At 50.0% G+C, this 26,738-nt stretch overlaps 1 protein-coding gene across 2 annotated transcripts in view; it reads left to right on the top strand.

The window, feature by feature from the left end:
• Positions 1 to 26,738, top strand: part of LOC123992478 (glutamate receptor ionotropic, kainate 1) — a 145,014-nt gene that overhangs the window by 28,575 nt on the left and 89,701 nt on the right. For both annotated transcript variants that reach the window (XM_046293644.1, XM_046293643.1), the window contains exons 2-3: positions 12,947 to 13,114; positions 16,008 to 16,102. In XM_046293644.1, coding sequence (XP_046149600.1) covers positions 12,947 to 13,114; positions 16,008 to 16,102 — 263 coding nt within the window. The remainder of the gene's footprint in view (positions 1 to 12,946; positions 13,115 to 16,007; positions 16,103 to 26,738) is intronic.

Raw genomic sequence — 26,738 nt, 5'->3', positions numbered from 1 at the left:
ATTATTATTATATTATTAGGTGACAGTAGCATGGGAGGTGACAGTAGCATGGGAGGTGACAGTAGCATGGGAGTGACTTGTATTTTGGTATTTGGTATTTTATTAGGATCCAACCATTAGCTGTTACAAAAGCAGCAACATCTCTTCCTGGGGTCCAACACAAAACATGAAACATATTCAGAATGACATAATACAGAACATTAATAGACAAGAACCGCTCAAGGACAGAACTACGTCAGAAAATGTGAAAGGAAACATAGGACCTACATATCAATGTATACACACAAACTATCTAGGTCAAATAGGGGAGAGGCGTTGTGCCGCGAGGTGTTGCTTCGTCTGTTTTAAAAAAAACAGGTTTGCTGTTTATTTGAGCAATATGAGATGGAAGGGAGTTCCATGCAATAAGTGCTCTATATAATACTGTACGCTTTCTTGAATTTGTTCTGGATTTTTAGGGACTCTGAAAAGACCCCTGGTGGCATGTCTGGTGGGAAAAGTGTGTCAGAGCTGTGTGTAAATTGACTATGCAAACAATTTGGGATTTTCAACACATTAATGTTTCTTATAAAAAGAAGCATGGGAGGTGACAGTAACATGGGAGGATGACAGTAACATGGGAGGTGACAGTAGCATGGGAGGTGACAGTAGCATGGGAGGTGACAGTAGCATGGAAGATAACAGTAACATGGGAAGGGCGAGTGTAACATGGGAGGTGACAGGTGCATGGGAGGTGACAGTAACATGGGAGGTGACAGTAACATGGGAGGTGACAGTAACATGGGAGGTGACAGGAGCATGGGAGGTGACAGTAGCATGGGAGGTGACAGTAACATGGGAGGTGACAGGAGCATGGGAGGTGACAGTAGCATGGGAGATGACAGTAACATGGGAGGTCGACAGTAGCATGGGAGGTGACAGTAACATGGGAGGTGACAGTAACATGGGAGGTGACAGGAGCATGCGAGCTGACAGGAGCATGGGAGATGACAGTAACATGGGAGGTGACAGTAGCATGGGAGATGACAGTAACATGGGAGGTGACAGTAACACGGGAGGTGACAGTAACATGGGAGGTGACAGTAGCATGGGAGGTGACAGTAACATGGGAGGTGACAGTAGCCTGTAAGATAACAGTAACATGGGAGGTGACAGTAGCATGGAAGAGAACAGTAACATGGGAGCTGACAGTAGCATGGGAGGTGACAGTAGCATGGAAGATAACAGTAACATGGGAGGTGACAGTAGCATGGAAGATAACAGTAACATGGGAGGTAACAGTAGCATGGAAGATAACAGTAGCTTGGAAGATAACAGTAACATGGGAGATGACAGTAGCATGGGAGATGACAGTAACATGGGAGGTGACAGTAACATGGGAGATGACAGTAGCATGGGAGGTGACAGTAGCATGGGAGGTGACAGTAACATGGGAGCTGACAGTAACATGGGAGCTGACAGTGACATGGGAGGTGACAGTGACAGGAGCATGGGAGGTGACAGGAGCATGGGAGGTGACTGGAGCATGGTAGGTAACAGGAGCATGGGAGGTGACAGTAGCATGGGAGGTGAAAGTAGCATGGGAGGTGACAGTAACATGGGAGGTGACAGTAACATGGGAGGTGACAGTAACATGGGAGGTGACAGTAACATGGGAGATGACAGTAGCATGGGAGATGACAGTAGCATGGGAGGTGACAGTAGCACGGGAGGTGACAGTAACACAGGAGGTGACAGTAGCATGGGAGGTGACAGTAGCATGTGAGGTGACAGTAGCATGGGAGGTGACAGTAGCATGGGAGGTGACAGTAGCATGGGAGGTGACAGTAGCATGGGAGGTGACAGTAACATGGGAGGTGACAGTAGCATGGGAGGTGACAGTAGCATGGGCGGTGACAGTAGCATGGGAGGTGACAGTAGCATGGGAGGTGACAGTAGCATGGGAGGTGACAGTAGCATGGGAGGTGACAGTAACATGGGAGGTGACAGTAACATGGGAGGTGACAGTAGCATGGGAGGTGACAGTAGCATGGGAGGTGACAGTAACATGGGAGGTGACAGTAGCATGGAAGATAACAGTAACATGGAAGATAACAGTAACACGGGAGGTGACAGTAGCATGGAAGATAACAGTAGCATGGAAGATAACAGTAACATGGGAGGTGACAGTAGCATGGGAGGTGACAGTAACATGGGAGATAACAGTAGCATGGAAGATAACAGTAACATGGGAGGTGACAGTAGCATGGAAGATAACAGTAACATGGGAGGTGACAGTAGCATGGAAGATAACAGTAACATGGGAGGTGACATTAGAATGGAAGATAACAGTAACATGGGAGGTGACAGTAGCATGGAAGATAACAGTAACATGCGAGGTTTGAGTAACATTTCAGCTCATACATTAAAAAAAAGAAATTGCTAATTAAATACTATTCCTAATCTGATCACGTGACCTAATTCCAAGATTGCGTTGAGATGATGTCTACATTATTGAGATATTTGTTTTCTCAGGACTCATAACACGTCTGTCATATTCTTATTGTTTTATTGAACCAAAAGTGTGAGCACGTTCAGGGCTGTCTTTGTGTCTTTGCCGGTCTGGTGGTGAATGTGATCGTCAACTGTACTGAATATATCCTACAGCTTTATTTCTGCCTCTGTCAGTAACGCTAAGGCTGCGGATCCAGATGTTTTAGCTCGTTTGTGTAAAAGGAGATCGGTAGATCTCCAGAACGTTCGCATCCCCAAGTTGGCGCCCAATTACCTACATATATCCTGGTCTTAAGTAGTATAAAGGAAATAGTGTGCCCTAAGACACAGTCTCACTCTAGTCTGGTCATGTTATGTAGGCGTTGATGGCGTTTCGTCTGCCTGGATTTAACCCTAATGTTTTCCACACACTCTTTGAACCCTGGGTGTAACACACTGTGTCTGTGTGTCAAATGGCACCCTAATCCCTACATATAGTTTGGGCACTACTTTTGACCAGAGCCCTGTGTCCTGCTTGAAAGTAGGGCACTATAAAGGGAATTAGGGTGTCATTTGGGATGCAATAGATATCAAACCTTCTTTTTTTTTTACACCGATTTCATGGTATACAATTGGTAGTTACAGTCTTGTGTCATCGATGCAACTCCCGTACGGACTCGAGAGAGGCGAAGGTCGAGAGCCAATGCGTCCCCCGAAACACAACACAGCCAAGCCTCACCCGCTTCTTGACACAACGCCCACTTAACCCAGAAGCCAGACGCACCAATGTGCCAGAGGGAACACCGTACACCTGGCGACCATGTCAGCGTGCACTGCGCCCAGCTCGCCACAGGAGTCGCTAGTGAGTGATTGGACATCCCTGCCAGCCAAACTCTCCTCTAACCCGGATGACACTGGGCCAATTGTGCGCTGCCCCATGGGTCTCCCGGTCGCGGTCGGCTGCGACAGAGCCTGGTCTTGAACACAGAATCTCTAGTGGCACTGCGATGCAATGCCTTAGACCACTGTGCCACTCGGGGGGCCTAAATTACTCTTGTTGAACGGCTCTGGCTGTGGCTGGCTGTGGCTGCTGGCTGTGCCTGGCTGTGGCTGCTGGCTGTAGCTGGTTGTGGCTGTGGCTGCTGGCTGTAGCTGGCTGTGGCTGGCTGTGGCTGCTGGCTGTAGCTGGTTGTGGCTGGTTGTGGCTGTGGCTGGTTGTGTCTGGCTGTGGCTGGTTGTGGCTGTGGCTGGTTGTGGCTGACTGTGGCTGTGGCTGGCTGAAAATGGTTGTGGCTGTCTGTGGCTGGTTATGGCAGTGGCTGGCTGTGGCTGTGGATGGCTGTGGCTGGTTTTGGCTGTCTGTGGCTGGTTGTGGCTGTGGCTCTGGCTGTGGTTGGCTGTGGCTGGCTGTGGCTGTGGCTGGTTTTGGTTGTCTGTGGCTGGCTGTGGCTGTGGCTGGCTGAAAATGGTTGTGGCTGGTTTTGGCAGTCTGTGGCTGGTTGTGGCTGTGGCTGGTTGTGACTGTCTTTGGCTGGTTATGGCAGTGGCTGGCTTTGGCTGGCGCTGGCTGTGGCTGTGGCTGGCTGTGGCTGGCTGTGGCTGGCTGTGGCTGTGGCTGGTTGTGGTTGTGGCTGTGGCTGTGGCTGGCTGTGGCTTGCTCTGGCTATGGCTGGCTGTGGCTGGTTGTGGCTGTTGGCTGTGACTGGTTGTGGCTGGCTGTGGCTGTGCCTCACTGTAGCTGGTTGTGGCTGGCTGTGGCTTTGCCTGGCTGTAGCTAGCTGTGGCTGTGCCTGGCTGTAGCTGGCTGTGCCTGGCTGTGGCTGTGGCTGGCTGTGGCTGTGCCTGGCTGTAGCTGGTTTTGCTGGCTGTGGCTGTGGCTGTGGCTGTGCCTGGCTGTGGCTGGCTGTGGCTGGTTGTGGCTGTGGCTGGCTGTGGCTGTGGCTGTGGCTGTGGCTGTGGCTGTGGCTGTGGCTGGCTGTGGCTGTAGCTGGATGTGGCTGGCTGTGGCTGTGCCTGGCTGTAGATGGTTTTGCTGGCTGTGGCTGTGGCTGTGCCTGGCTGTGGCTGGCTGTGGCTGGCTGTGGCGGTGCCTGGCTGTGGCTGTGTCTGAGTGTGGCTGGCTCTGGTTGGCTGTGCCTGGCTTTGTCTGGCTGTGGCTGTATCTGTGTCTGGCTGGCTGTGGCTGTGCCTGGCTGTGGCTAGCTGTGGCTGTGGTTGTATCTGTGTCTGGCTGGCTGTGGCTGTGGGTGGCTGTGGCTGGCTGTGGCTGTGGGTGGCTGTGGGTGGCTGGGGCTGTGGCTGGTTGTGGCTGTGGCTGGCTGTGGCTGTGGCTGGTTGTGGCTGGCTGTGGCTGGTTGTGGCTGGCTGTGGCTGGTTGTGGCTGGCTGTGGCTGGTTGTGGCTGTGGCTGGTTGTGGCTGTGGCTGGCTGTGGCTGTGCCTGGCTGTAGCTGGTTTTGCTGGCTGTGGCTGGTTGCCTGGCTGTGGCTGGCTGTGCCTGGCTGTGGCTGGCTGTGGCTGTGGCTGGCTGTGGCTGTAGCTGGCTGTGGCTGGCTGTGGCTGTGCCTGGCTGCTGGTTTTGCTGGCTGTGGCTGTGGCTGTGGCTGTGCCTGGCTGTGCCTGGCTGTGCCTGGCTGTGGCTGGCTGTGGCTGTGGCTGGCTGTGGCTGTAGCTGGATGTGGCTGGCTGTGGCTGTGCCTGGCTGTAGCTGGTTTTGCTGGCTGTGGCTGTGGCTGTGCCTGGCTGTGGCTGGCTGTGGCTGGCTGTGGCTGGCTGTGGCGGTGCCTGGCTGTGGCTGTGTCTGGCTGTGGCTGGCTCTGGTTGGCTGTGCCTGGCTTTGTCTGGCTGTGGCTGTATCTGTGTCTGGCTGGCTGTGGCTGTGCCTGGCTGTGGCTAGCTGTGGCTGTGGCTGTATCTTTGTCTGGCTGGCTGTGGCTGTGGCTGGCTGTGGCTGGCTGTGGCTGTGGGTGGCTGTGGCTGGTTGTGTCTGGCTGTGGCTGGCTGTGGCTGTGGCTGGTTGTGGCTGTGGCTGGCTATGGCTGGCTGTGGCTGGCTGAAAATGGTTTTGGCTGTCTGTGGCTGTGGCTGGCTGTGGCTGGTTGTGGCTGGCTGTGGCTGGTTGTGGCTGTGGCTGGTTGTGGCTGTGGCTGGTTGTGACTGTCTTTGGCTGGTTGTGGCTGTGGCTAGCTGTGGCTGTGGCTGGTTGTGGCTGTGGCTGCTAGCTGTGTTTGGCTGTGGCTGGCTGTGGCTGTGGCTGGCTGAAAATGGTTGTGGCTGGTTTTGGCTGTCTGTGGCTGGTTGTAGCTGTGGCTGGTTGTGACTGTCTTTGGCTGGTTGTGGCAGTGGCTGGCTTTGCCTGGCTGTGGCTGTGGCTGGTTGTGGCTGGCTCTGGCTGTGGCTGCTAGCTGTGTTTGGTTGTGGCTGGCTGTGGCTGGCTGTGGCTGGCTGTGGCTGGCTGAAAATGGTTGTGGCTGGCTTTTGGCTGTCTGTGGCTGGTTGCTGGCTGTGGCTGGTTGTGACTGTCTTTGGCTGGTTATGGCAGTGGCTGGCTGTGGCTGGCTTTGGCTGGCTCTGGCTATGGCTGGCTGTGGCTGACTGTGGCTAGCTGTGGCTGTGGCTAGATGTGGCTGTGGCTGGCTGTGGCTGTGCCTGGCTGTAGCTGGTTTTGCTGGCTGTGGCTGTGGCTGTGGCTGTGGCTGTGCCTGGCTGTGGCTGTGGCTGGCTGTGGCTGTGGCTGTGGCTGGCTGTGGCTGTGGCTGGCTGTGGCTGTAGCTGGATGTGGCTGGCTGTGGCTGTGCCTGGCTGTAGCTGGTTTTGCTGGCTGTGGCTGTGGCTGTGCCTAGCTGTGGCTGGCTGTGGCTGTGGCGGTGCCTGGCTGTGGCTGTGTCTGGCTGTGGCTGGCTCTGGTTGGCTGTGCCTGGCTTTGTCTGGCTGTGGCTGTATCTGTGTCTGGCTGGCTGTGGCTGTGCCTGGCTGTGGCTAGCTGTGGCTGTGGCTGTATCTTTGTCTGGCTGGTTGTGGCTGTGGCTGGCTGTGGCTGTGGGTGGCTGTGGCTGGTTGTGTCTGGCTGTGGCTGGCTGTGGCTGTGGCTGGTTGTGGCTGTGGCTGGCTATGGCTGGCTGTGGCTGGCTGAAAATGGTTTTGGCTGTCTGTGGCTGTGGCTGGCTGTGGCTGGCTGTGGCTGGTTGTGGCTGGCTGTGGCTGGTTGTGGCTGTGGCTGGTTGTGGCTGTGGCTGGTTGTGGCTGGCTGTGGCTGGTTGTGGCTGTGGCTGGTTGTGGCTGGCTCTGGCTGTGGCTGCTAGCTGTGTTTGGTTGTGGCTGGCTGTGGCTGGCTGTGGCTGGCTGTGGCTGGCTGAAAATGGTTGTGGCTGGTTTTGGCTGTCTGTGGCTGGTTGTGGCTGTGGCTGGTTGTGACTGTCTTTGGCTGGTTATGGCAGTGGCTGGCTGTGGCTGGCTTTGGCTGGCTCTGGCTATGGCTGGCTGTGGCTGACTGTGGCTAGCTGTGGCTGTGGCTAGATGTGGCTGTGGCTGGCTGTGGCTGTGCCTGGCTGTAGCTGGTTTTGCTGGCTGTGGCTGTGGCTGTGGCTGTGCCTGGCTGTGGCTGGCTGTGGCTGGTTGTGGCTGCTGGCTGTGGCTGTGGCTGTGGCTGTGGCTGGCTGTGGCTGTGGCTGGCTGTGGCTGTAGCTGGATGTGGCTGGCTGTGGCTGTGCCTGGCTGTAGCTGGTTTTGCTGGCTGTGGCTGTGGCTGTGCCTAGCTGTGGCTGGCTGTGGCTGTGGCGGTGCCTGGCTGTGGCTGTGTCTGGCTGTGGCTGGCTCTGGTTGGCTGTGCCTGGCTTTGTCTGGCTGTGGCTGTATCTGTGTCTGGCTGGCTGTGGCTGTGCCTGGCTGTGGCTAGCTGTGGCTGTGGCTGTATCTTTGTCTGGCTGGCTGTGGCTGTGGCTGGCTGTGGCTGTGGGTGGCTGTGGCTGGTTGTGTCTGGCTGTGGCTGGCTGTGGCTGTGGCTGGTTGTGGCTGTTGCTGGCTGAAAATGGTTTTGGCTGTCTGTGGCTGTGGCTGGCTGTGGCTGGCTGTGGCTGGTTGTGGCTGGCTGTGGCTGGTTGTGGCTGTGGCTGGTTGTGACTGTCTTTGGCTGGTTGTGGCTGTGGCTAGCTGTGGCTGTGGCTGGTTGTGGCTGTGGCTGCTAGCTGTGTTTGGCTGTGGCTGGCTGTGGCTGTGGCTGGCTGAAAATGGTTGTGGCTGGTTTTGGCTGTCTGTGGCTGGTTGTGGCTGTGGCTGGTTGTGACTGTCTTTGGCTGGTTGTGGCAGTGGCTGGCTTTGCCTGGCTGTGGCTGTGGCTGGTTGTGGCTGGCTCTGGCTGTGGCTGCTAGCTGTGTTTGGTTGTGGCTGGCTGTGGCTGGCTGTGGCTGGCTGAAAATGGTTGTGGCTGGTTTTGGCTGTCTGTGGCTGGTTGTGGCTGTGGCTGGTTGTGACTGTCTTTGGCTGGTTATGGCAGTGGCTGGCTGTGGCTGGCTTTGGCTGGCTCTGGCTATGGCTGGCTGTGGCTGACTGTGGCTAGCTGTGGCTGTGGCTAGATGTGGCTGTGGCTGGTTGTGTCTGTGGCTGGTTGTGGCTGTGGCTGTGGATGTGGCTGGTTGCGGTTGGAACTGTGGCTGGTTGTGGCTGGCTGTGGCTTGCTCTGGCTATGGCTGGCTGTGGCTGGTTGTGGCTGTTGGCTGTGACTGGTTGTGACTGGCTGTGGTTGTGCCTGGCTGTAGCTGGCTGTGGCTGTGCCTGGCTGTAGCTGGCTGTGCCTGGCTGTGGCTGTGTCTGGCTGTGGCTGGCTGTGGCTGCTGGCTGTAGCTGGTTGTGGCTGGCTGTGGCTGTGCCTGGCTGTAGCTGGTTTTGCTGGCTGTGGCTGTGGCTGTGCCTGGCTGTGGCTGGCTGTGCCTGGCTGTGGCTGTGTCTGGCTTGGGCTGGTTGTGGCTGTGGCTGGCTGTGGCTGGCTGTGCCTGGCTGTGCCTGGCTGTGGCTGTGGCTGGCTGTGGCTGGCCGTGCCTGGCTGTGGCTGGCTGTGGCTGTGGCTGTGGCTGGCTGGGGCTGGTTGTGGCTGCCTGTGGCTGCCTGTGGCGGTGCCTGGCTGTGGCTGTGTCTGGCTGTGGCTGGCTCTGGCTCTGGTTGGCTGTGCCTGGCTTTGTCTGGCTGTGGCTGTATCTGTGTCTGGCTGGCTGTGGCTGTGCCTGGCTGTGGCTAGCTGTGGCTGTGGCTGTGGCTGTGGCTGGCTGTGGCTGGTTGTTGGCTGGGGCTGGGGCTGTCTGTGGCTCTGGTTGTCTGTGGCTGGCTGTGGCTGGCTGTGTCTGTGGCTGGTTGTGGCTGGTTGTGGCTGGCTGTGGCTGCTGGCTCTGGCTGGTTGTGGCTGTGGCTGGCTGTGGCTGGCTGTGGCTGGCTGTGGCTGGTTGTGGCTGTGGCTGTGGCTGGCTGTGGCTGGTGCTGTTGCTGTGGCTGGCTCTGACTATGGCTAGCTGTGTCTGGTTGTGGCTGGGGCTGTGGCTGGCTGTGGCTGTGGCTGGCTGTGGCTGGTTGTGGTTGGCTGTGGCTGGCTGTGGCTGGCTGTGGCTGTGGCTGCTGGCTGTGGCTGGTTGTGTCTGGCTGTAGCTGGTTGTAGCTGACTGTGGCTGGCTGTGGCTGTGCCTGGCTGTGGCTGTGCCTGGCTGTGGCTGGTTGTGGCTGTGGCTGTGCCTGGCTGTGGCTGGTTGTGGTGGTCTGTGGCTGGCTGTTGCTGTCTGTGTCTGGCTGTGGCGGTTCCTGGCTGTGGCTGGCTCTGGTTGGCTGTGTCTGGCTGTGGCTGACTCTGGTTGGCTGTGTCTGTGTCTGGCTGGCTGTGGCTGTGGCTGGTTGTGGCTGGTTTTGGCTGTCTGTGGCTGGCTATGGCTGGTTGTGGCTGGCTTTGGATGGCTGTGGCTGGCTGTGGCTGGCTGTGGCTGGCTGTGGCTGGCTGTAGCTGGTTGTGGCTGGCTGTGGCTGGCTGTAGCTGGTTGTGGCTGGCTGTGGCTGTGCCTGGCTGTAGCTGGTTTTGCTGGCTGTGGCTGTGGCTGGCTGTGGCTGGCTGTGGCTGGCTGTAACTGGTTTTGCTGGCTGTGGCTGTGCCTGCCTGTGGCTGGCTGTGGCTGGCTGTGGATGTGGCTGGTTGTGGCTGTGGCTGGTTGTGGCAGGCTGGGGCTGGTTGTGGCTGAATGTGGCTGTATCTGTGTCTGGCTGGCTTTGGATGGCTGTGCCTGGCTGTGGCTGGTTGTGGGTGGTTGTGGATGTGGCTGGTTGTGGCCCTCCATTCCCACCAACCTGGCAGTATACAGACCAGAAATTATTGTGTTTAATTTAAATAAAATTCCGACAGGTTCTGGTCTCAGCTCATTTTCACCATTTGTTATGGTTTTATTCTCCTCTCCTCTCCTCTCCTCTCCTCTCCTCTCCTCTCCTCTCCTCTCCTCTCCTCTCCTCTCCTCTCCTCTCCTCTCCTCTCCTCTCCTCCTCTCCTCTCCTCTCCTCTCCTCTCCTCTCCTCTCCTCTCCTCTCCTCTCCTCTCCTTTAGAAATCTATCAATGGTACCAGCTGCAGCAGGACTCTTTGGCATGAGTTCTCTCATTTTATACACAGTCAGAAGGTCACATGACACCGTCTCCAAAGTGAGAGGGCAAAACTAAACACAGTTGCGCATGTATCTACATTCAGTTGTACAATACGTTTCTATAGTGACACGGATGTCCCCAATACAGTGCTGTTATAGCTCATATTCAGCAATGATTTGTCGTTGATTCACTATATTTATAAAAGTATGTGTACACCCCTTCAAATGAGTGGATTCAGCGATTTCAGCCACACCTGTTGCTGACAGGTGTATACAATTGAGCACACAGCCACGCAATCTCCATTGACAAACATTGGCGGTAGAATGGCCTTACTGAAGAGCTCAGTGACTTTCAACGTGGCACCGTCGTAGGACGCCACCTTTCCGAAAAGTCACTTCGTCAAATATCTGTCCTGCTAGAGCTGCTCCGGTCAACTGTAAGTGCTGTTATTTGTGAAGTGGAAATGTCTAGGAGCAACAACGGTTCAGTCGCGAAGTGGTAGGCCACACAAGCTCACAGAACGGGACCGCCGAGTGCTGAAGTGCAACGAGTCTGTCCTCAGTTGCAACACTCACTACCGAGTTCCAAACTGCCTCTGGAAGCTACGTCAGCACAATAACTGTTTGTCGGGAGCTTCATGAAATGGGTTTCCATGACCGAGCGGTCGCACACAAGCCTTAGATCATCATGCGCAATGACAAGCGTCGGCTGGAGTGGCGTAAAGCTCACCGCCATTGGACTCTGGAGCAGTGGAAACGCTTTCTCTGGAGTGATTATTACGGTTCACCATCTGGCAGTCCAACGGTCGAGTCTGGGTTTGGCAGATGCCAGGAGATCGCTACCTGCCCCAATGCATAGTGCCAACCGTAAAGTTTGGTGGAGAAGGAATAATGGTCTGGGGCTGTTTTTTTTATGGTTCAGGCTAGTCCCCTTAGTTCTAGTGAAGGGAAATCTTAACGCTACAGCATAAAATTACATTCTATACGATTCTGTGCTTCCAACTTTGGCAACAGTTTGGGGAAGGCCCTTTCCTGTTTCAGCACGGCAATGCCCCTGCGCACAAAGCGAGGTCCATACAGAAATGGTTTGTGGAGATCAAAGTGGAAGAACTTGACTGGCCTGAACAGAACCCTGACCTCAAACCCATTGGGATGAATTGGAACGGTGACTGCGAGCCAGGCCTAATCGCCCAACATCAGTGCCCAACCTCACTAATGCTCTTGTGGCTGAATGGAAGCAAGTCCACGCAGCAATGTTCCAACATCTAGTGGAAAGCCTTCCCAGAAGAGTGGAGGCTTTTATAGCAGCAAAGGGGGGACCAACTCCATTTTAATGCCCATGATTTTGTAATGAGATTTTGTACAGAGAGAAAAATATGTCCCAAATGGTACCCTATTCCCTATATAGTGCACTACTTTAGACCAGAGCCCTATTCCCTATATAGTGCACTACTTTAGACCAGAGCCCTATTCCCTATATAGTGCACTACTTTTGACCAAAGCTCTTTTGGGACACAGTGCTAGCTCATACGTAATTGTGTTTAAAGGGACTATGGGCCCTGGTAGTGCACTATAAATGCAATAGATTGCCATTTGGAACTAATCCAAAGAGAGGAAACAGTTGTTGTGTTTGAACCCAGCCTCCCATGCCCTCCCTCCCTCCCTTTCTCTCTGTCTGTCTTGGCATGCTATGCACTGAGCAGACCCACTGATCCTTCTCTCTCTCTCTCTCTCTCTCTCTCTCTCTCTCTCTCTAGTTCTATGCCTCTCTCTCTCTCTCTCTCTCTCTCTCTAGTTCTATGCCTCTCTCTCTCTCTCTATGCCTCTCACTCTCTCTCTCTCTCTCTCTCTCTCTCTCTCTCTCTCTCTAGTTCTATGCCTCTCTCTCTCTCTCTCTCTCTCTATGCCTCTCACTCTCTCTCTCTCTCTAGTTCTATGCCTCTCTCTCTCTCTCTCTCTCTCTCTCTCTCTCTCTCTCTCTATGCCTCTCACTCTCTCTCTCTCTCTCTCTCTCTCTCTCTCTCTCTCTCTAGTTCTATGCCTCTCTCTCTCTCTCTAGTTCTATGCCTCTCTCTCTCTCTCTCTCTCTCTCTCTCTCTCTCTCTGCCTCTCACTCTCTCTCTCTCTCTCTATATATATATGCCTCTCTCTCTCTCTCTCTCTCTCTCTCTCTCTCTCTCTCTCTCTCTCTCTCTCTCTCTCTCTCTCTCTCTCTCTCTCTCTCTCTCTCTCTCCCTCTCCCTCCCTCTCTCTCTCTCTCTGTCTCTCTATCTCTAGGAGAGGGTATATTGGGTAAGGAGTGAAGGAGTAGGATAGTTCAGGGTATTGGGTAAGAGTAGATCATTAGTTTGTATTGAGCTGACTGCTGGAGAATTAAGGATGTTAATTAATGGATGAAGAGTTGTGAATGTCACAATACTTGTTTGTCTGTTGTTTGTTCTAAAAAGAATTCCCCAATTGCCCTGTGTAGGTTGCTATCTTTCCGGATGGGACGTTAAACGGCTGTTCTCACTCTCTGACGTCATTAAAGATCCCATGGCACTTATCGTAAGAGTAGGGGTGTTAACCCCGGTGTCCTGGTTAAATTCCCAATCTGGCCCTCAAACCATCATGGTTCTCCGAATCATCCCCAGCTTCCAATTGGCTCATTTATCTCCCCTGGAACTATTCCATAGGTCATTCAGTGGCACTGTGTGATGAAACGACTTGGGAGTATGTGACACGTTACACCACTTTAGGTTGGGACAAAGGCATAATTGGAATGATAAAGATAGATAATGATACAAAATAATGCATCCTACTCATTCTTCTTCTTCTGTAATAATTATGTATTTTTCACCGCCTCCCTGTCCCACTCTTCTCTGCTGTTTCTCCAGGGGGTATCTTTGAGACCCTTGAGAATGAGCCCATTAGTGTGGAGGAGCTGGCCTTTAAATTCGCTGCGACAAACATCAACAGGAACCGGACCTTAATGCCCAACACCACACTGACCTACGACATCCAGAGAATCAACCTCTTCGACAGCTTCGAAGCCTCCAGAAGAGGTAAGGATGATTGGTATTTGTATTTTTACATTGTAAGTTGTTTTATCCCGAGTCGCACCACATTTCCCTGGTCAAATCTCTGTCTGTATTTCCGTAGGGCCCTGGTCAAATCTCTGTCTGTATCCCCGTAGGGCCCTGGTCAAATCTCTGTCTGTATCCCCGTAGGGCCCTGGTCAAATCTCTGTCTGTATCCCCGTAGGGCCCTGGTCAAATCTCTGTCTGTATCCCCGTAGGGCCCTGGTCAAATCTCTGTCTGTATCCCATAGGGCCCTGGTCAAATCTCTGTCTGTATCCCCGTAGGGCCCTGGTCAAATCTCTGTCTGTATCAAATCTCTGTCCCCATAGGGCCCTGGTCAAATCTCTGTCTGTATCCCCATAGGGCCCTGGTCAAATCTCTGTCTGTATCCCCGTAGGGCCCTGGTCAAATCTCTGTCTGTATCCCATAGGGCCCTGGTCAAATCTCTGTCTGTATCCCCGTAGGGCCCTGGTCAAATCTCTGTCTGTATCCCCGTAGGGCCCTGGTCAAATCTCTGTCTGTATCCCCGTAGGGCCCTGGTCAGAAGTAATGCACTATATACAGTAACTTCAGAAAGTATTCACACCCTTGACTTATTCCACATTTTGTTGTGTTACAAAGTGGGATAAAAATGTTTTTAATTGTCATTTTTTTGTCAACGATATTCCTAAAATACTCTGCAACGTGAAAGTGGAAGAAAGATTCTAACATTTGTAAAAAGTCAAGAAAAATAAAACAGTTATATACAGTTGAAGAAATATAAATATAGGTACTGCAGCTACAGTTGAAGTCAGAAGTTTACATCCACTTAGGTTGGAGTCATTAAAACTAGTTTACATCCACTTAGGTTGGAGTCATTAAAACTAGTTTACATACACTTAGGTTGGAGTCATTAAAACTAGTTTACATACACTTAGGTTGGAGTCATTAAAACTAGTTTACATACACTTAGGTTGGAGTCATTAAAACTAGTTTACATACACTTAGGTTGGAGTCATTAAAACTAGTTTACATCCACTTAGGTTGGAGTCATTAAAACTAGTTTACATCCACTTAGGTTGGAGTCATTAAAACTAGTTTACATCCACTTAGGTTGGAGTCATTAAAACTAGTTTTTCAACCACTCCACACATTTCTTGTTAACAAACTATAGTTTTGGCAAGTCGGTTAGGACATCTACTTTGTGCATGACACAAGTAATTTTTCCAACAATTGTTTACAGACAGATTATTTCACTTATCAAATCAAATCAAATCAAATCAAATTTATTTATATAGCCCTTCGTACATCAGCTGATATCTCAAAGTGCTGTACAGAAACCCAGCCTAAAACCCCAAACAGCAAACAATGTAGGTGTAAAAGCACGGTGGCTAGGAAAAACTCCCTAGAAAGGCCAAACCCTAGGAAGAAACCTAGAGAGGAACCAGGCTATGTGGGGTGGCCAGTCCTCTTCTGGCTGTGCCGGGTGGAGATTATAACAGAACATGACCAAGATGTTCAAATGTTCATAGATGACCAGCAGGGTCAAATAATAATAATCACAGTAGTTGTCGAGGGTGCAGAAAGTCAGCACCTGTTCATTGCTAGAACACAATTGTCAGGTCTTACCATAGATTTTCAAGTAGTTTCAAATGAAAACTGTCACTCGGCCATTCAGGAACATTCACTGTCTTCTTGGTAAGCAACTCCAGTGAATATTTGGCCTTGTGTTTTAGGTTATTGTCCTGCTGAAAGTGGAATTAATATCTCAGTGTCTGGTGGAAAGCAGACTGAACCAGGTTTTCCTCTAGGATTTTGCCTGTCCTTAGCTTCCTTAGCTTCGTTTCTTTTTTATCCTGAAAACTCCCCCAGTCCTTAGTGATTACAAGCATTCCCATAACATGATGCAGCCACCACTATGCTTGTAAATATGAAGGGTGGTGCTCAGTAGTGTGTTGTGTTGGATTTGCCCCAAACATAGCACTTCGAATTCAGGACAAAAGGTAATTGCTTTGCCACATTCTTTGCAGTTGTACTTTTGTGCCTTGTTGCAAACAGGATGCATGTTTTGGAATATTTTTATTCTGTACAGGCTTCCTTTTTTCACTCTGTCAGGTTTGTATTGTTGAGTGACTACAATGTTGTTGATCCATCCTCAGTTTTCTCCCGTCAAAGCCATTAAACTCTGTAACTGTTTTAAAATTACAATTGGTCTCATGGTGAAATCCCTGAGCAGTTTCCTTCCTCTCTGGCAACTGAGTTCAGAAGGACACCTGTATCTTTGATGTGACTGGATGTATTGATACACCATCCAAAGTGTAATTAATAACTTCACCATGTTCAAAGGGATATTCAATGTTTTGAAATGTATTTTTAATTTTACCCATCTACCAATAGGTGCCCTTCTTTGCGAGGCATTGGGAAACCTCCCTGGTCTTTGTGGTTGAATCTGTGTTTGAAATTCACTGCTCGACTGAGAGACCTTACAGATAATTGTATGTGTGGGGGTACAGAGATGAGGTAGTCATTACAAAAATCATGTCAAACACTATTATTCCTCACAGACTGAGGCCATGCAACTTATTATGTGACTTGTTAAGCTAATTTCTACTCCTGATCTTATTTAGGGGTTGAATACTTAATAACAAGACATTTAAACTTTTTATTTTTTATTTTTTATTAATGTAAAAAAATATTGAAAAACATAATTCCACTTTGCCATCATAGGGCACTGTGTGTTTGCCAGTGAATGAAAATCTAAATGTTATCCATTTTAAATACAGGCTGTAAAACAATAAAATGTGGGAAGAGTCAAGGGGTGTGAATACTTTCTGAAGGTAATAAGAAACCATTTGGGATGCAGAAAATAACAGTCCCGCTCTACTGTCCCTTTCCCAGCCTGTGACCAGTTGGCTCTGGGTGTCGGGGCGGTGTTTGGCCCCTCTCACAGCTCTTCCGTCAGTGCTGTCCAGTCCATCTGCAATGCTCTGGAGGTGAGACACTATCACATACAGTGGTTCCTCCTTTAAAGGTGACACGAGTTTCCACACAGCGAGACTTAGAGGTACCCAGCGTCACGGCGTCATTGCTCCAGACCACCACAAGGGGGAGTTAGAGCACTCATTATGCATTTGGGTGCCAGGGTTTTTATATGACCAATCATATTGAGTGGTTCCAATGATGAATTTTGAAGCGAGCCACCCGTCCCTGGTGACTTTTCTTCAGCAAAGGTGGCTGACTAAACATTACGGAGGAAGCTAATTTAAGTAATTATAACGCCATAATGAGTCATGTAAAAAAAATACAATTGAGGGGAATATGTTAGTTAATGTAGAGACAAACTATTGTGCATATTTCTTTTGTCATAAAGTTAATTTACAAAAATCGCAATTTAGCAACCAAAAAAAATTCAGTAATATCCAATACCAGGTGTATCAAACTCCATTATTTGAATGATGCTGTGTCTGCATGTATGTATCACAATTATACACTTCAACAGTGTTTACCACTCCTGCTCCTGGGACATCAATGATTACACATTGTAACAATACAATAGACTAGAAACATGATTTAAGTCAAGGCTGATTTGTAATTCATATATACAGAATACAAAGTAGTACATCCTGCCAGCACACCCACAAGCGAGCCACTCAGGTGGAGAATGACGCATGTAAGAGAGCAGAAATGAGATTGGAGTAACAATCCAGGCTATTTGCTCTGAGGCAGGCATAATAATGTTATGAAACAAGCAGGGAGCAGGCTTCGAACCCTCAACATTCTAGCCCAAAGTCCAGCACGCTATCGTCTGTGCCCAAATTGATTAATTGGGGTTTGGGGCCGATTGTGGCTAAAAACACTTTATCAATTGGAATCTTTAACATGTGGAAAAGGGAAAAGGTATTATTCTTAGTTTTTCACAAGCGTAGCAGGATGGGCTATTAGATGAACAAGCATAGCAGGATGGTCTATTAGCTGAACAAGTATAGCAGGATGGGCTATTAGCTGAACAAGTATAGCAGGATGGGCTATTCGCTGAACAAGCATAGCAGGATGGGCTATTAGCTGAACAAGCATAGCAGGATGGGCTATTCGCTGAACAAGCATAGCAGGATGGGCTATTAGCTGAACAAGCATAGCAGGATGGGCTATTAGCTAAACAAGCATAGCAGGATGGGCTATTAGATGAACAAGCATAGCAGGATGGGCTATTAGCTGAACAAGCATAGCAGGATGGGCTATTATCTGAACAAGCATAGCAGGATGGCTATTAGCTATTAGCTGAACAAGCATAGCAGGATGGGCTATTAGCTGAACAAGCATAGCAGGATGGGCTATTAGCTGAGGATGGGCAAGCTGAACAAGCATAGCAGGATGGGCTATTAGCTGAACAAGCATAGCAGGATGGGCTATTAGCTGAACAAGCATAGCAGGATGGGCTATTAGCTGAACAAGCATAGTAGGATGGGCTATTAGCTGAACAAGCATAGCAGGATGGGCTATTAGCTGAACAAGCATAGCAGGATGGGCTATTAGCTGAACAAGCATAGCAGGATGGGCTATTAGCTGAACAATAACCTTTACTAAAGAATTGTCGGCTAGCCGAGCTAGGTGTTAACCCCCTTCCCCAACTTGCAACCAATCATTTGTAACTATCTATCCACATCTACCTACACACGATTAATGTTCTGAAAACAAACAAAAATATATATATACTGTTTAAGTCAGAAGTTTACATACACCTGATAGGTGAGAATTGTCTGTTAATTGAATGATTAGAATATTCCGCCCTGAAACATATAATCGTATGGAATTGATTAGAATGTATAAAATCATAATCAATAAATGTGTAGTTCTAGTCAGAATCAGGGTGAAACAATATGCCTTTATGGTATTTTAAACACAGACTGTCTGAGCTTGGTACCGACCTGACTAGAGATTTGGGAGAGAACGGGGAGTCTTAAGGACAAAGTCACTATCTCTGTCGGCTGGGTAGTGAGACAGACAGTGTAGCAGGACAAGATCACTATCTCTGTCAGCTGGGTAGTGAGACAGACAGTGTAGCAGGACAAGATCACTATCTCTGTCAGCTGGGTAGTGAGACAGACAGTGTAGCAGGACAAGGCCACTATCTCTGTCGGCTGGGTAGTGAGACAGACAGTGTGTGTAGCAGGACAAGGTCACTATCTCTGTCGACTGGGTAGTGAGACAGACAGTGTGTGCGTAGCAGGACATGTGTGTGCTTCTGTTTGTGTGCGTGTGCGTGTGCGTGTGCGTGTGTGTGCGTGTGTGTGTGCGTGTGCGTGTGCGTGTGTGTGTGTGTGTGCGTGCGTGCGTGTGTGCGTGCGTGAGAAGTCAGTATAAAATTAATGGTTTTGTATTCTTGACTTCAGAACGTTCTGTGAATAAACCTTTTTGACCATTTAGCCGGGCCTCCGTCTGTTTCATTCGACACATTCTGGTTTGCAGACTGAGAGTAATATAATTAAATTGGGTGATGTACCTGGAGAACATAATTCTCTTATCACCACCTTAGCCAAATAAATTTAAACTCAGTTTTTCACAATTCCTGACATTTAATCCTGGTAAAAATTCCTTGTCTTAGGTCAGTTAGGATCACCACTTTTCTTTAAGAATGTGAAATGTCAGAATAATAGTAGAGATAATGATTTATTTAAGCTTTCATCACATTCCCAGTGCATCAGGAGTTTACATACAAATCAAATCAAATGTATTTATATAGACCTTCGTACATCAGCTGATATCTCAAAGTGCTGTACAGAAACCCAGCCTAAAACCCCAAACAGCAAGCAATGCAGGTGTAGAAGCACGGTGGCTAGGAAAAACTCCAGAGAAAGGCCTGAACCTAGGAAGAAACCTAGAGAGGAACCAGGCTATGTGGGGTGGCCAGGCCTCTTCTGGCTGTGCCGTGTGGAGATTATAACAGACCATGGTCAAGATGTTCAAATGTTCATAAATGACCAGCATGGTCAAATAATAATAATCACAGGCAGAACAGTTGAAACTGGAGCAGCAGCACGGCCAGGTGGACTGGGGACAGCAAGGAGTCATCATGCCAGGTAGTCCTGAGGCATGGTCCTAGGTCTCAGGTCCTCCGAGAGAGAGAAAGAAAGAGAGAATTAGAGAGAACATACTTAAATTCACGCAGGACACCGGATAAGACAGGAGAAGTACTCCAGATATAACAAACTGACCCTAGCCCCCCGACACATAAACTACTGTAGCATAAATACTGGAGGCTGAGACAGGAGGGGTCAGGATACACTCAATTAGTATTTTGTAGCATTATCTTTCATTTGTTTAACCTGGGTAAAATGTATTGGGTAGCCTTCCACAAGCTTCCCACAATAAGTTAGGTGAATTTTGGCCCATTCCTCCTGACAGAGCTGTTGTAACTGAGTCAGGTTTGTAGGCCTCCTTGCTCACACACGCTTTTTCAGTTCTGCCCACACATTTTCTTTGGGATTGAGGTCAGGGCTTTGTGATGGCCACTCCAATAGCTTGACTTTGTTGTCCTTAAGCCATTTTGCCACAACTTTGGAGGTATGCTTGGGGTCATTGTCCATTTGGAAGACCCATTTGCGACCAAGCTTTAACTCCCTGACTGATGCCTTGAGATGTTTCTTCAGTATATCCACATAATTTTCCTTTCTCATGATGCCATCTATTTTGTGAAGTGCACCAGTCCCTCCTGCAGCAAAGCACCCCCACAACATGATTCTGCCAACCCCGTGCTTCATGGTTGGGATGGTGTTCTTCGGTTTGCAAGCCTCTCCCTTTTTCCTCCTAACATAATGATGGTCATTATGGCCAAACAGTTCTATTTTTGATTCATCAGAGGACCAGAGGACATTTCTCCAAAAAGTATGATCTTTATCCCCATGTGCTGTTGCAAACCGTAGTCTGGCTGTTTTATTGCGGTTTTGGAGCAGTGGCTTCTTCCTTGCAAAGCGGCCTTTCAGGTTATGTCAATATAGGACTCGTTTTACTGTGGATATAGATACTTTTGTACCTGTTTCCTCCAGCATTTTCACAAGGTCCTTTGCTGTTGATCTGGGATTGATTTGCACTTTTAGCACAAATGTACATTCATCTCTAGGAGACAGAACGCGTCTCCTTCCTGAGCAGTATGATGGCTGCGTGGTCCCATGGTGTTTAGAATTGCATACTATTGTTTGTACAGATGAACGTGGTACCTTCAGGCATTTGGAAATTGCTCCCAAGAATGAACCAGACTTGTGGAGGTCTACAATTATTTTTCTGAGGTCTTGGCTTATTTCTTTTGATTTTCCCATGATGTCAAGCAAAGAGGCACTGAGTTTGAAGGTAGGCCTTGAAATACATCCACAGCTACACCTCCAACTGACTCAAATGATGTCAATGTGATACGGAATCGCTATTATTTTAAATTTCTTAGAACACACTCAAGAACCTCCAGACGCTAACCAGCTAACTAGCTACAAGCTATTTAGTCACTGTTAGTTTAAAAAAACCTGGATAACACTCGCCAGTCCAGCTTCCCTACCCATCCACCGCTTCCCCCTGGACACTGATCTCTTGGCTACATATGTCCTGCAGGTGAATGAGGACCCAAAAGCGACTTGGCGAAAACAGAGTATTTAATCCAGAATAAACTTTACAAAACAAAAAGCATAATACTACACGTAAAGACGAGAACAGACTGGAGACTTGATCGAGAACTGCAGGTTGCCTCGGGAAGGCACTTGAACCTAGCAGACTCAGACACCTGCTCACCACGCAGCATCTGAGGGAAACACGACACGACAGGGCAAAACATAGACACAGCACGGTGAATTATATATGAGGATCCGACAGGGCAGGTACGGGAAACAAGGAGAGAAATAGGGACTCTAATCAGGGAAAAGGATCGGGAACAGGTGTGGGAAGACTAAATGATGATTAGGGGAATAGGAACAGCTGGGAGCAGGAACGGAACGATAGAGAGAAGAGAGAGCGAGAGAGTGAGAGAGGGAGGGGAGAGAGAGGGATAGAAAGAGGGAAAGAACCTAATAAGACCAGCAGAGGGAAACGAATAGAATGGGAAGCACAGGGACAAGACATGATAATAAATGACAAAACATGACAGTACCCCCCACTCACCGAGGGCCTCCTGGCGCACTCGAGGAGGAATCCTGGCGGCAACGGAGGAAATCATCAATGAGTGAACGGTCCAGCACGTCCCGAGACGGAACCCAACTCCTCTCCTCAGGACCGTAACCCCCAATCCACTAAGTATTGGTGACCCCGTCCCCGAGAACGCATGTCCATGATCTTATGTACCTTGTAAATAGGTGCACTCTCTACAAGGACGGGAGGGGGGAGGGAAGACGAACGGGGTGCGAAGAAAGGGCTTAACACAGGAGACATGGAAGACAGGATGGACGCGACGAAGATGTCGCGGAAGAAGCAGGGTCGCACAGCGACAGGATTGACGACCTGGGAGACACGGAACGGACCAATGAACCGCGGAGTCAACTTACGAGAAGCTGTCGTAAGAGGAAGGTTGCGAGTGGAAAGCCACACTCTCTGGCCGCAACAATACCTAGGACTCTTAATCCTGCGTTTATTGGCGGCTCTCACAGTCTGTGCCCTGTAGCGGCAAAGTGCAGACCTCACCCTCCTCCAGGTGCGCTCACAACGTTGGACAAATGCTTGAGCGGAGGGAACGCTGGACTCGGCAAGCTGGGAAGAGAATAGAGGAGGCTGGTAACCCAGACTACTCTGAAACGGAGATAACCCGGTAGCAGACGAAGGAAGCGAGTTGTGAGCGTATTCTGCCCAGGGGAGCTGTTCTGCCCAAGACGCAGGGTTTCTGAAAGAAAGGCTGCGTAGTATGCGACCAATCGTCTGATTGGCCCTCTCTGCTTGACCGTTAGACTGGGGATGAAACCCGGAAGAGAGACTGACGGACGCACCAATCAAACGACAGAACTCCCTCCAAAACTGTGACGTGAATTGCGGGCCTCTGTCTGAAACGGCGTCTAACGGGAGGCCATGAATTCTGAACACATTCTCGATAATGATTTGTGCCGTCTCCTTAGCGGAAGGAAGTTTAGCGAGGGGAATGAAATGTGCCGCCTTAGAGAACCTATCGACAACCGTAAGAATCACAGTCTTCCCCGCAGACAAAGGCAGACCAGTAATGAAGTCTAGGGCGATGTGAGACCATGGTCGAGAAGGAATGGGGAGCGGTCTGAGACGACCGGCAGGAGGAGAGTTACCCGACTTAGTCTGCGCGCAGTCCGAACAAGCAGCCACGAAACGGCGCGTGTCACGCTCCTGAGTCGGCCACCAAAATCGCTGGCGAATAGACGCAAGAGTGCCTCGAACACCGGGATGACCAGCTAACTTGGCAGAGTGAGCCCACTGAAGAACAGCCAGACGAGTGGAAACAGGAACGAAAAGGAGGTTACTAGGACAAGCGCGCGGCGACGCAGTGTGCGTGAGTGCTTGCTTAACCTGTCTTTCAATTTCCCAGACTGTCAACCCGACAACACGCCCATAAGGAAGAATCCCCTCGGGATCAGTAGAAGCCACAGAAGAACTAAACAGACGGGATAAGGCATCAGGCTTGGTGTTCTTGCTACCCGGACGGTAAGAAATCACAAACTCGAAACGAGCGAAAAACAACGCCCAACGAGCTTGACGGGCATTAAGTCGTTTGGCAGAACGGATGTACTCAAGGTTCTTATGGTCTGTCCAAACGACAAAAGGAACGGTCGCCCCCTCCAACCACTGTCGCCATTCGCCTAGGGCTAAGCGGATGGCGAGCAGTTCACGGTTACCCACATCATAGTTGCGCTCAGATGGCGACAGGCGATGAGAAAAATAAGCGCAAGGATGAACCTTATCGTCAGACTGGAAGCGCTGGGATAGAATGGCTCCCACGCCTACCTCTGAAGCGTCAACCTCGACAATGAATTGTCTAGTGACGTCAGGAGTAACGAGGATAGGAGCGGACGTAAAACGTTCTTATAGAAGATCAAAAGCTCCCTGGGCGGAACCGGACCACTTAAAACACGTCTTGACAGAAGTAAGAGCTGTGAGAGGGGCAGCAACTTGACCGAAATTACGAATGAAACGCCGATAGAAATTAGCGAAACCTAAAAAGCGCTGCAACTCGACACGTGACCTTGGAACGGGCCAATCACTGACAGCTTGGACCTTAGCGGAATCCATCTGAATGCCTTCAGCGGAAATAACGGAACCGAGAAAAGTAACGGAGGAGACATGAAAAGAGCACTTCTCAGCCTTTACGTAGAGACAATTCTCTAAAAGGCGCTGTAGAACACGTCGAACGTGCTGAACATGAATCTCGAGTGACGGTGAAAAAATCAGGATATCGTCAAGATAGACAAAAACAAAGATGTTCAGCATGTCTCTCAGAACATCATTAACTAATGCCTGAAAAACAGCTGGCGCATTGGCGAGACCAAACGGCAGAACCCGGTACTCAAAATGCCCTAACGGAGTGTTAAACGCCGTTTTCCACTCGTCCCCCTCTCTGATGCGCACGAGATGGTAAGCGTTACGAAGGTCCAACTTAGTAAAGCACCTGGCTCCCTGCAGAATCTCGAAGGCTGATGACATAAGGGGAAGCGGATAACGATTCTTAACCGTTATGTCATTCAGCCCTCGATAATTCACGCAGGGCGCAGAGTACCGTCCTTCTTCTTAACAAAAAGAACCCCGCCCCGGCCGGAGAGGAAGAAGGCACTATGGTACCGGCGTCAAGAGACACAGATAAATAATCCTCGAGAGCCTTACGTTCGGGAGCCGACAGAGAGTATAGTCTACCCCGAGGAGGAGTGGTCCCCGGAAGGAGATCAATACTACAATCATACGACCGGTGAGGAGGAAGGGAGTTGGCTCGGGACCGACTGAAGACCGTGCGCAGATCATGATATTCCTCCGGCACTCCTGTCAAATCGCCAGGTTCCTCCTGAGAAGTGGGGACAGAAGAAATGGGAGGGATGGCAGACATTAAGCACTTCACATGACAAGATACGTTCCAGGATAGGATAGAATTACAAGACCAATTAATAGAAGGATTATGACATACTAGCCAGGGATGACCCAAAACAACAGGTGTGAAAGGTGAACGAAAAATCAAAAAAGAAATAGTCTCACTGTGGTTACCAGATACTGTGAGAGTTAAAGGTAGTGTCTCAAATCTGATACTGGGAAGATGACTACCATCTAAGGCAAACATGGGCGTAGGCTTGTCTAACTGTCTGAAAGGAATGTTATGTTTCCGAACCCATGCTTCGTCCATGAAACAACCCTCAGCCCCAGAGTCAATCAAGGCACTGCATGTAGCACCCGAACCGGTCCAGCGTAGATGGACCGACATAGTAGTACAAGATCTAGATGAAGAGACCTGAGTAGTAGCGCTCACCAGTAGCCCTCCGCTTACTGATGGGCTCTGGCCTCTTACTGGACATGAATTAACAAAATGTCCATCAAATCCGCAATAGAGGCACAGGCGGTTGGTGATCCTCCGTTCCCTCTCCTTAGTCGAGATGCGAATCCCTCCCAGCTGCATGGGCTCAGTCTCAGAGCCAGAGGAGGGAGATGGTTGCGATGCGGAGCAGGGAAACACCGTTGATGCGAGCTCTCTTCCACGAGCCTGGTGACGAAGATCTACCCGTCGTTCTATGCGGATGGCGAGAGCAATCAAAGAGTCCACACTGGAAGGAACCTCCCGAGAGAGAATCTCATCTTTGACCACTGTGTGGAGTCCCTCCAGAAAACGAGCGAGCAGCGCCGGCTCGTTCCAGTCACTAGAGGCAGCAAGAGTACGAAACTCTATAGAGTAATCCGTTATGGATCGATCACCTTGGCATAGGGAAGCCAGGACCCTAGAAGCCTCCCCACCAAAAACTGAACGGTCAAAAACCCGAATCATCTCCTCTTTAAAGTTCTGGTAATTGTTAGAACAATCAGCCCTTGCCTCCCAGATAGCTGTGCCCCACTCTCGGGCCCGGCCAGTAAGGAGTGAAATGACGAAAGCAACCCGAGCTCTCTCTCTAGAGTATGTGTTGGGTTGGAGAGAGAACACAATCTCACACTGGGTGAGAAAGGAGCGGCACTCAGTGGGCTGCCCGGAGTAGCAAGGTGGGTTATTAACCCTAGGTTCTGGAGACTCGGCAGGCCAGGAAGTAACAGGTTGCACGAGACGAAGACTCTGGAACTGTCCAGAGAGGTCGGAAACCTGAGCGGCCAGGCTCTCCACGGCATGGCGAGCAGCAGACAATTCCTGCTCGTGTCTGCCGAGCATGGCTCCTTGGATCTCGACGGCAGTGTTACGAGCGTCTGTAGTCGCTGGGTCCATTCCTCGGTCGGATCCTTCTATCCTGCAGGTGAATGAGGACCCAAAAGCGACTTGGCGAAAACAGAGTATTTAATCCAGAATAAACTTTACAAAACAAAAAGCATAATACTACACGTAAAGACGAGAACAGACTGGAGACTTGATCGAGAACTGCAGGTTGCCTCGGGAAGGCACTTGAACCTAGCAGACTCAGACACCTGCTCACCACGCAGCATCTGAGGGAAACACGACACGACAGGGCAAAACATAGACACAGCACGGTGAATTATATATGAGGATCCGACAGGGCAGGTACGGGAAACAAGGAGAGAAATAGGGACTCTAATCAGGGAAAAGGATCGGGAACAGGTGTGGGAAGACTAAATGATGATTAGGGGAATAGGAACAGCTGGGAGCAGGAACGGAACGATAGAGAGAAGAGAGAGCGAGAGAGTGAGAGAGGGAGGGGGAGAGAGAGGGATAGAAAGAGGGAAAGAACCTAATAAGACCAGCAGAGGGAAACGAATAGAATGGGAAGCACAGGGACAAGACATGATAATAAATGACAAAACATGACAACATAGCTGACGCACGCTGGACTGTCCATTAATGACGGTACTCCATTCTGCTTGTTTTATCTGTCGGCCCTGTTGCCTAGTCAACGCCATTTTACCTGTTGTTTGTTGTGCTAGCTGATTAGCCTCGCCTACTGTTTTAGCTAGCTTTCCCAATTCAACACCTGTGATTACTGTATGCCTCGCTGTATGTCTCTCTCAAATGTCAATATGCCTTGTATACTGTTGTTCAGGTTAGTTATCATTGTTTTAGTTCACAATGGAGCCCCTAGTTCCACTCTTCATACCCCTGTTACCTCCTTTGTCCCACCTCCCACACATGCGGTGACCTCACCCATTTACAACCAGCAACTATAACATCTTCCGTCAAGATAGAACTGCCAAAGGGGGAGGAGTTGCAGTCTACTGCAGAGATAGCCTGCAAAGTAATGTCATACTTTCCAGGTCCATACCCAAACAGTTCGAACTACTAATTTTGAAAATTACTCTCACCAGAAATAAGTCTCACTGTTGCCGCCTGCTACCGACCCTCAGCTCCCAGCTGTGCCCTGGACACCATTTGTGAATTGATCGCCCCCCCATCTAGCTTCAGAGTTTGTTTTTGTTAGGTGACCTAAACTGGGATATGCTTAACACCCCGGCAGTCCTACAATCTAAGCTAGATGCCCTCAATCTCACTCAAATCATCAAGGAACCCACCAG

Source organism: Oncorhynchus gorbuscha, linkage group LG13, assembly GCF_021184085.1.
Source record: "Oncorhynchus gorbuscha isolate QuinsamMale2020 ecotype Even-year linkage group LG13, OgorEven_v1.0, whole genome shotgun sequence".
NCBI lineage: Eukaryota > Metazoa > Chordata > Actinopteri > Salmoniformes > Salmonidae > Oncorhynchus > Oncorhynchus gorbuscha.
Note: the sequence above shows the minus strand (reverse complement) of the source record. Positions and strands in the feature narration are given on the sequence as shown.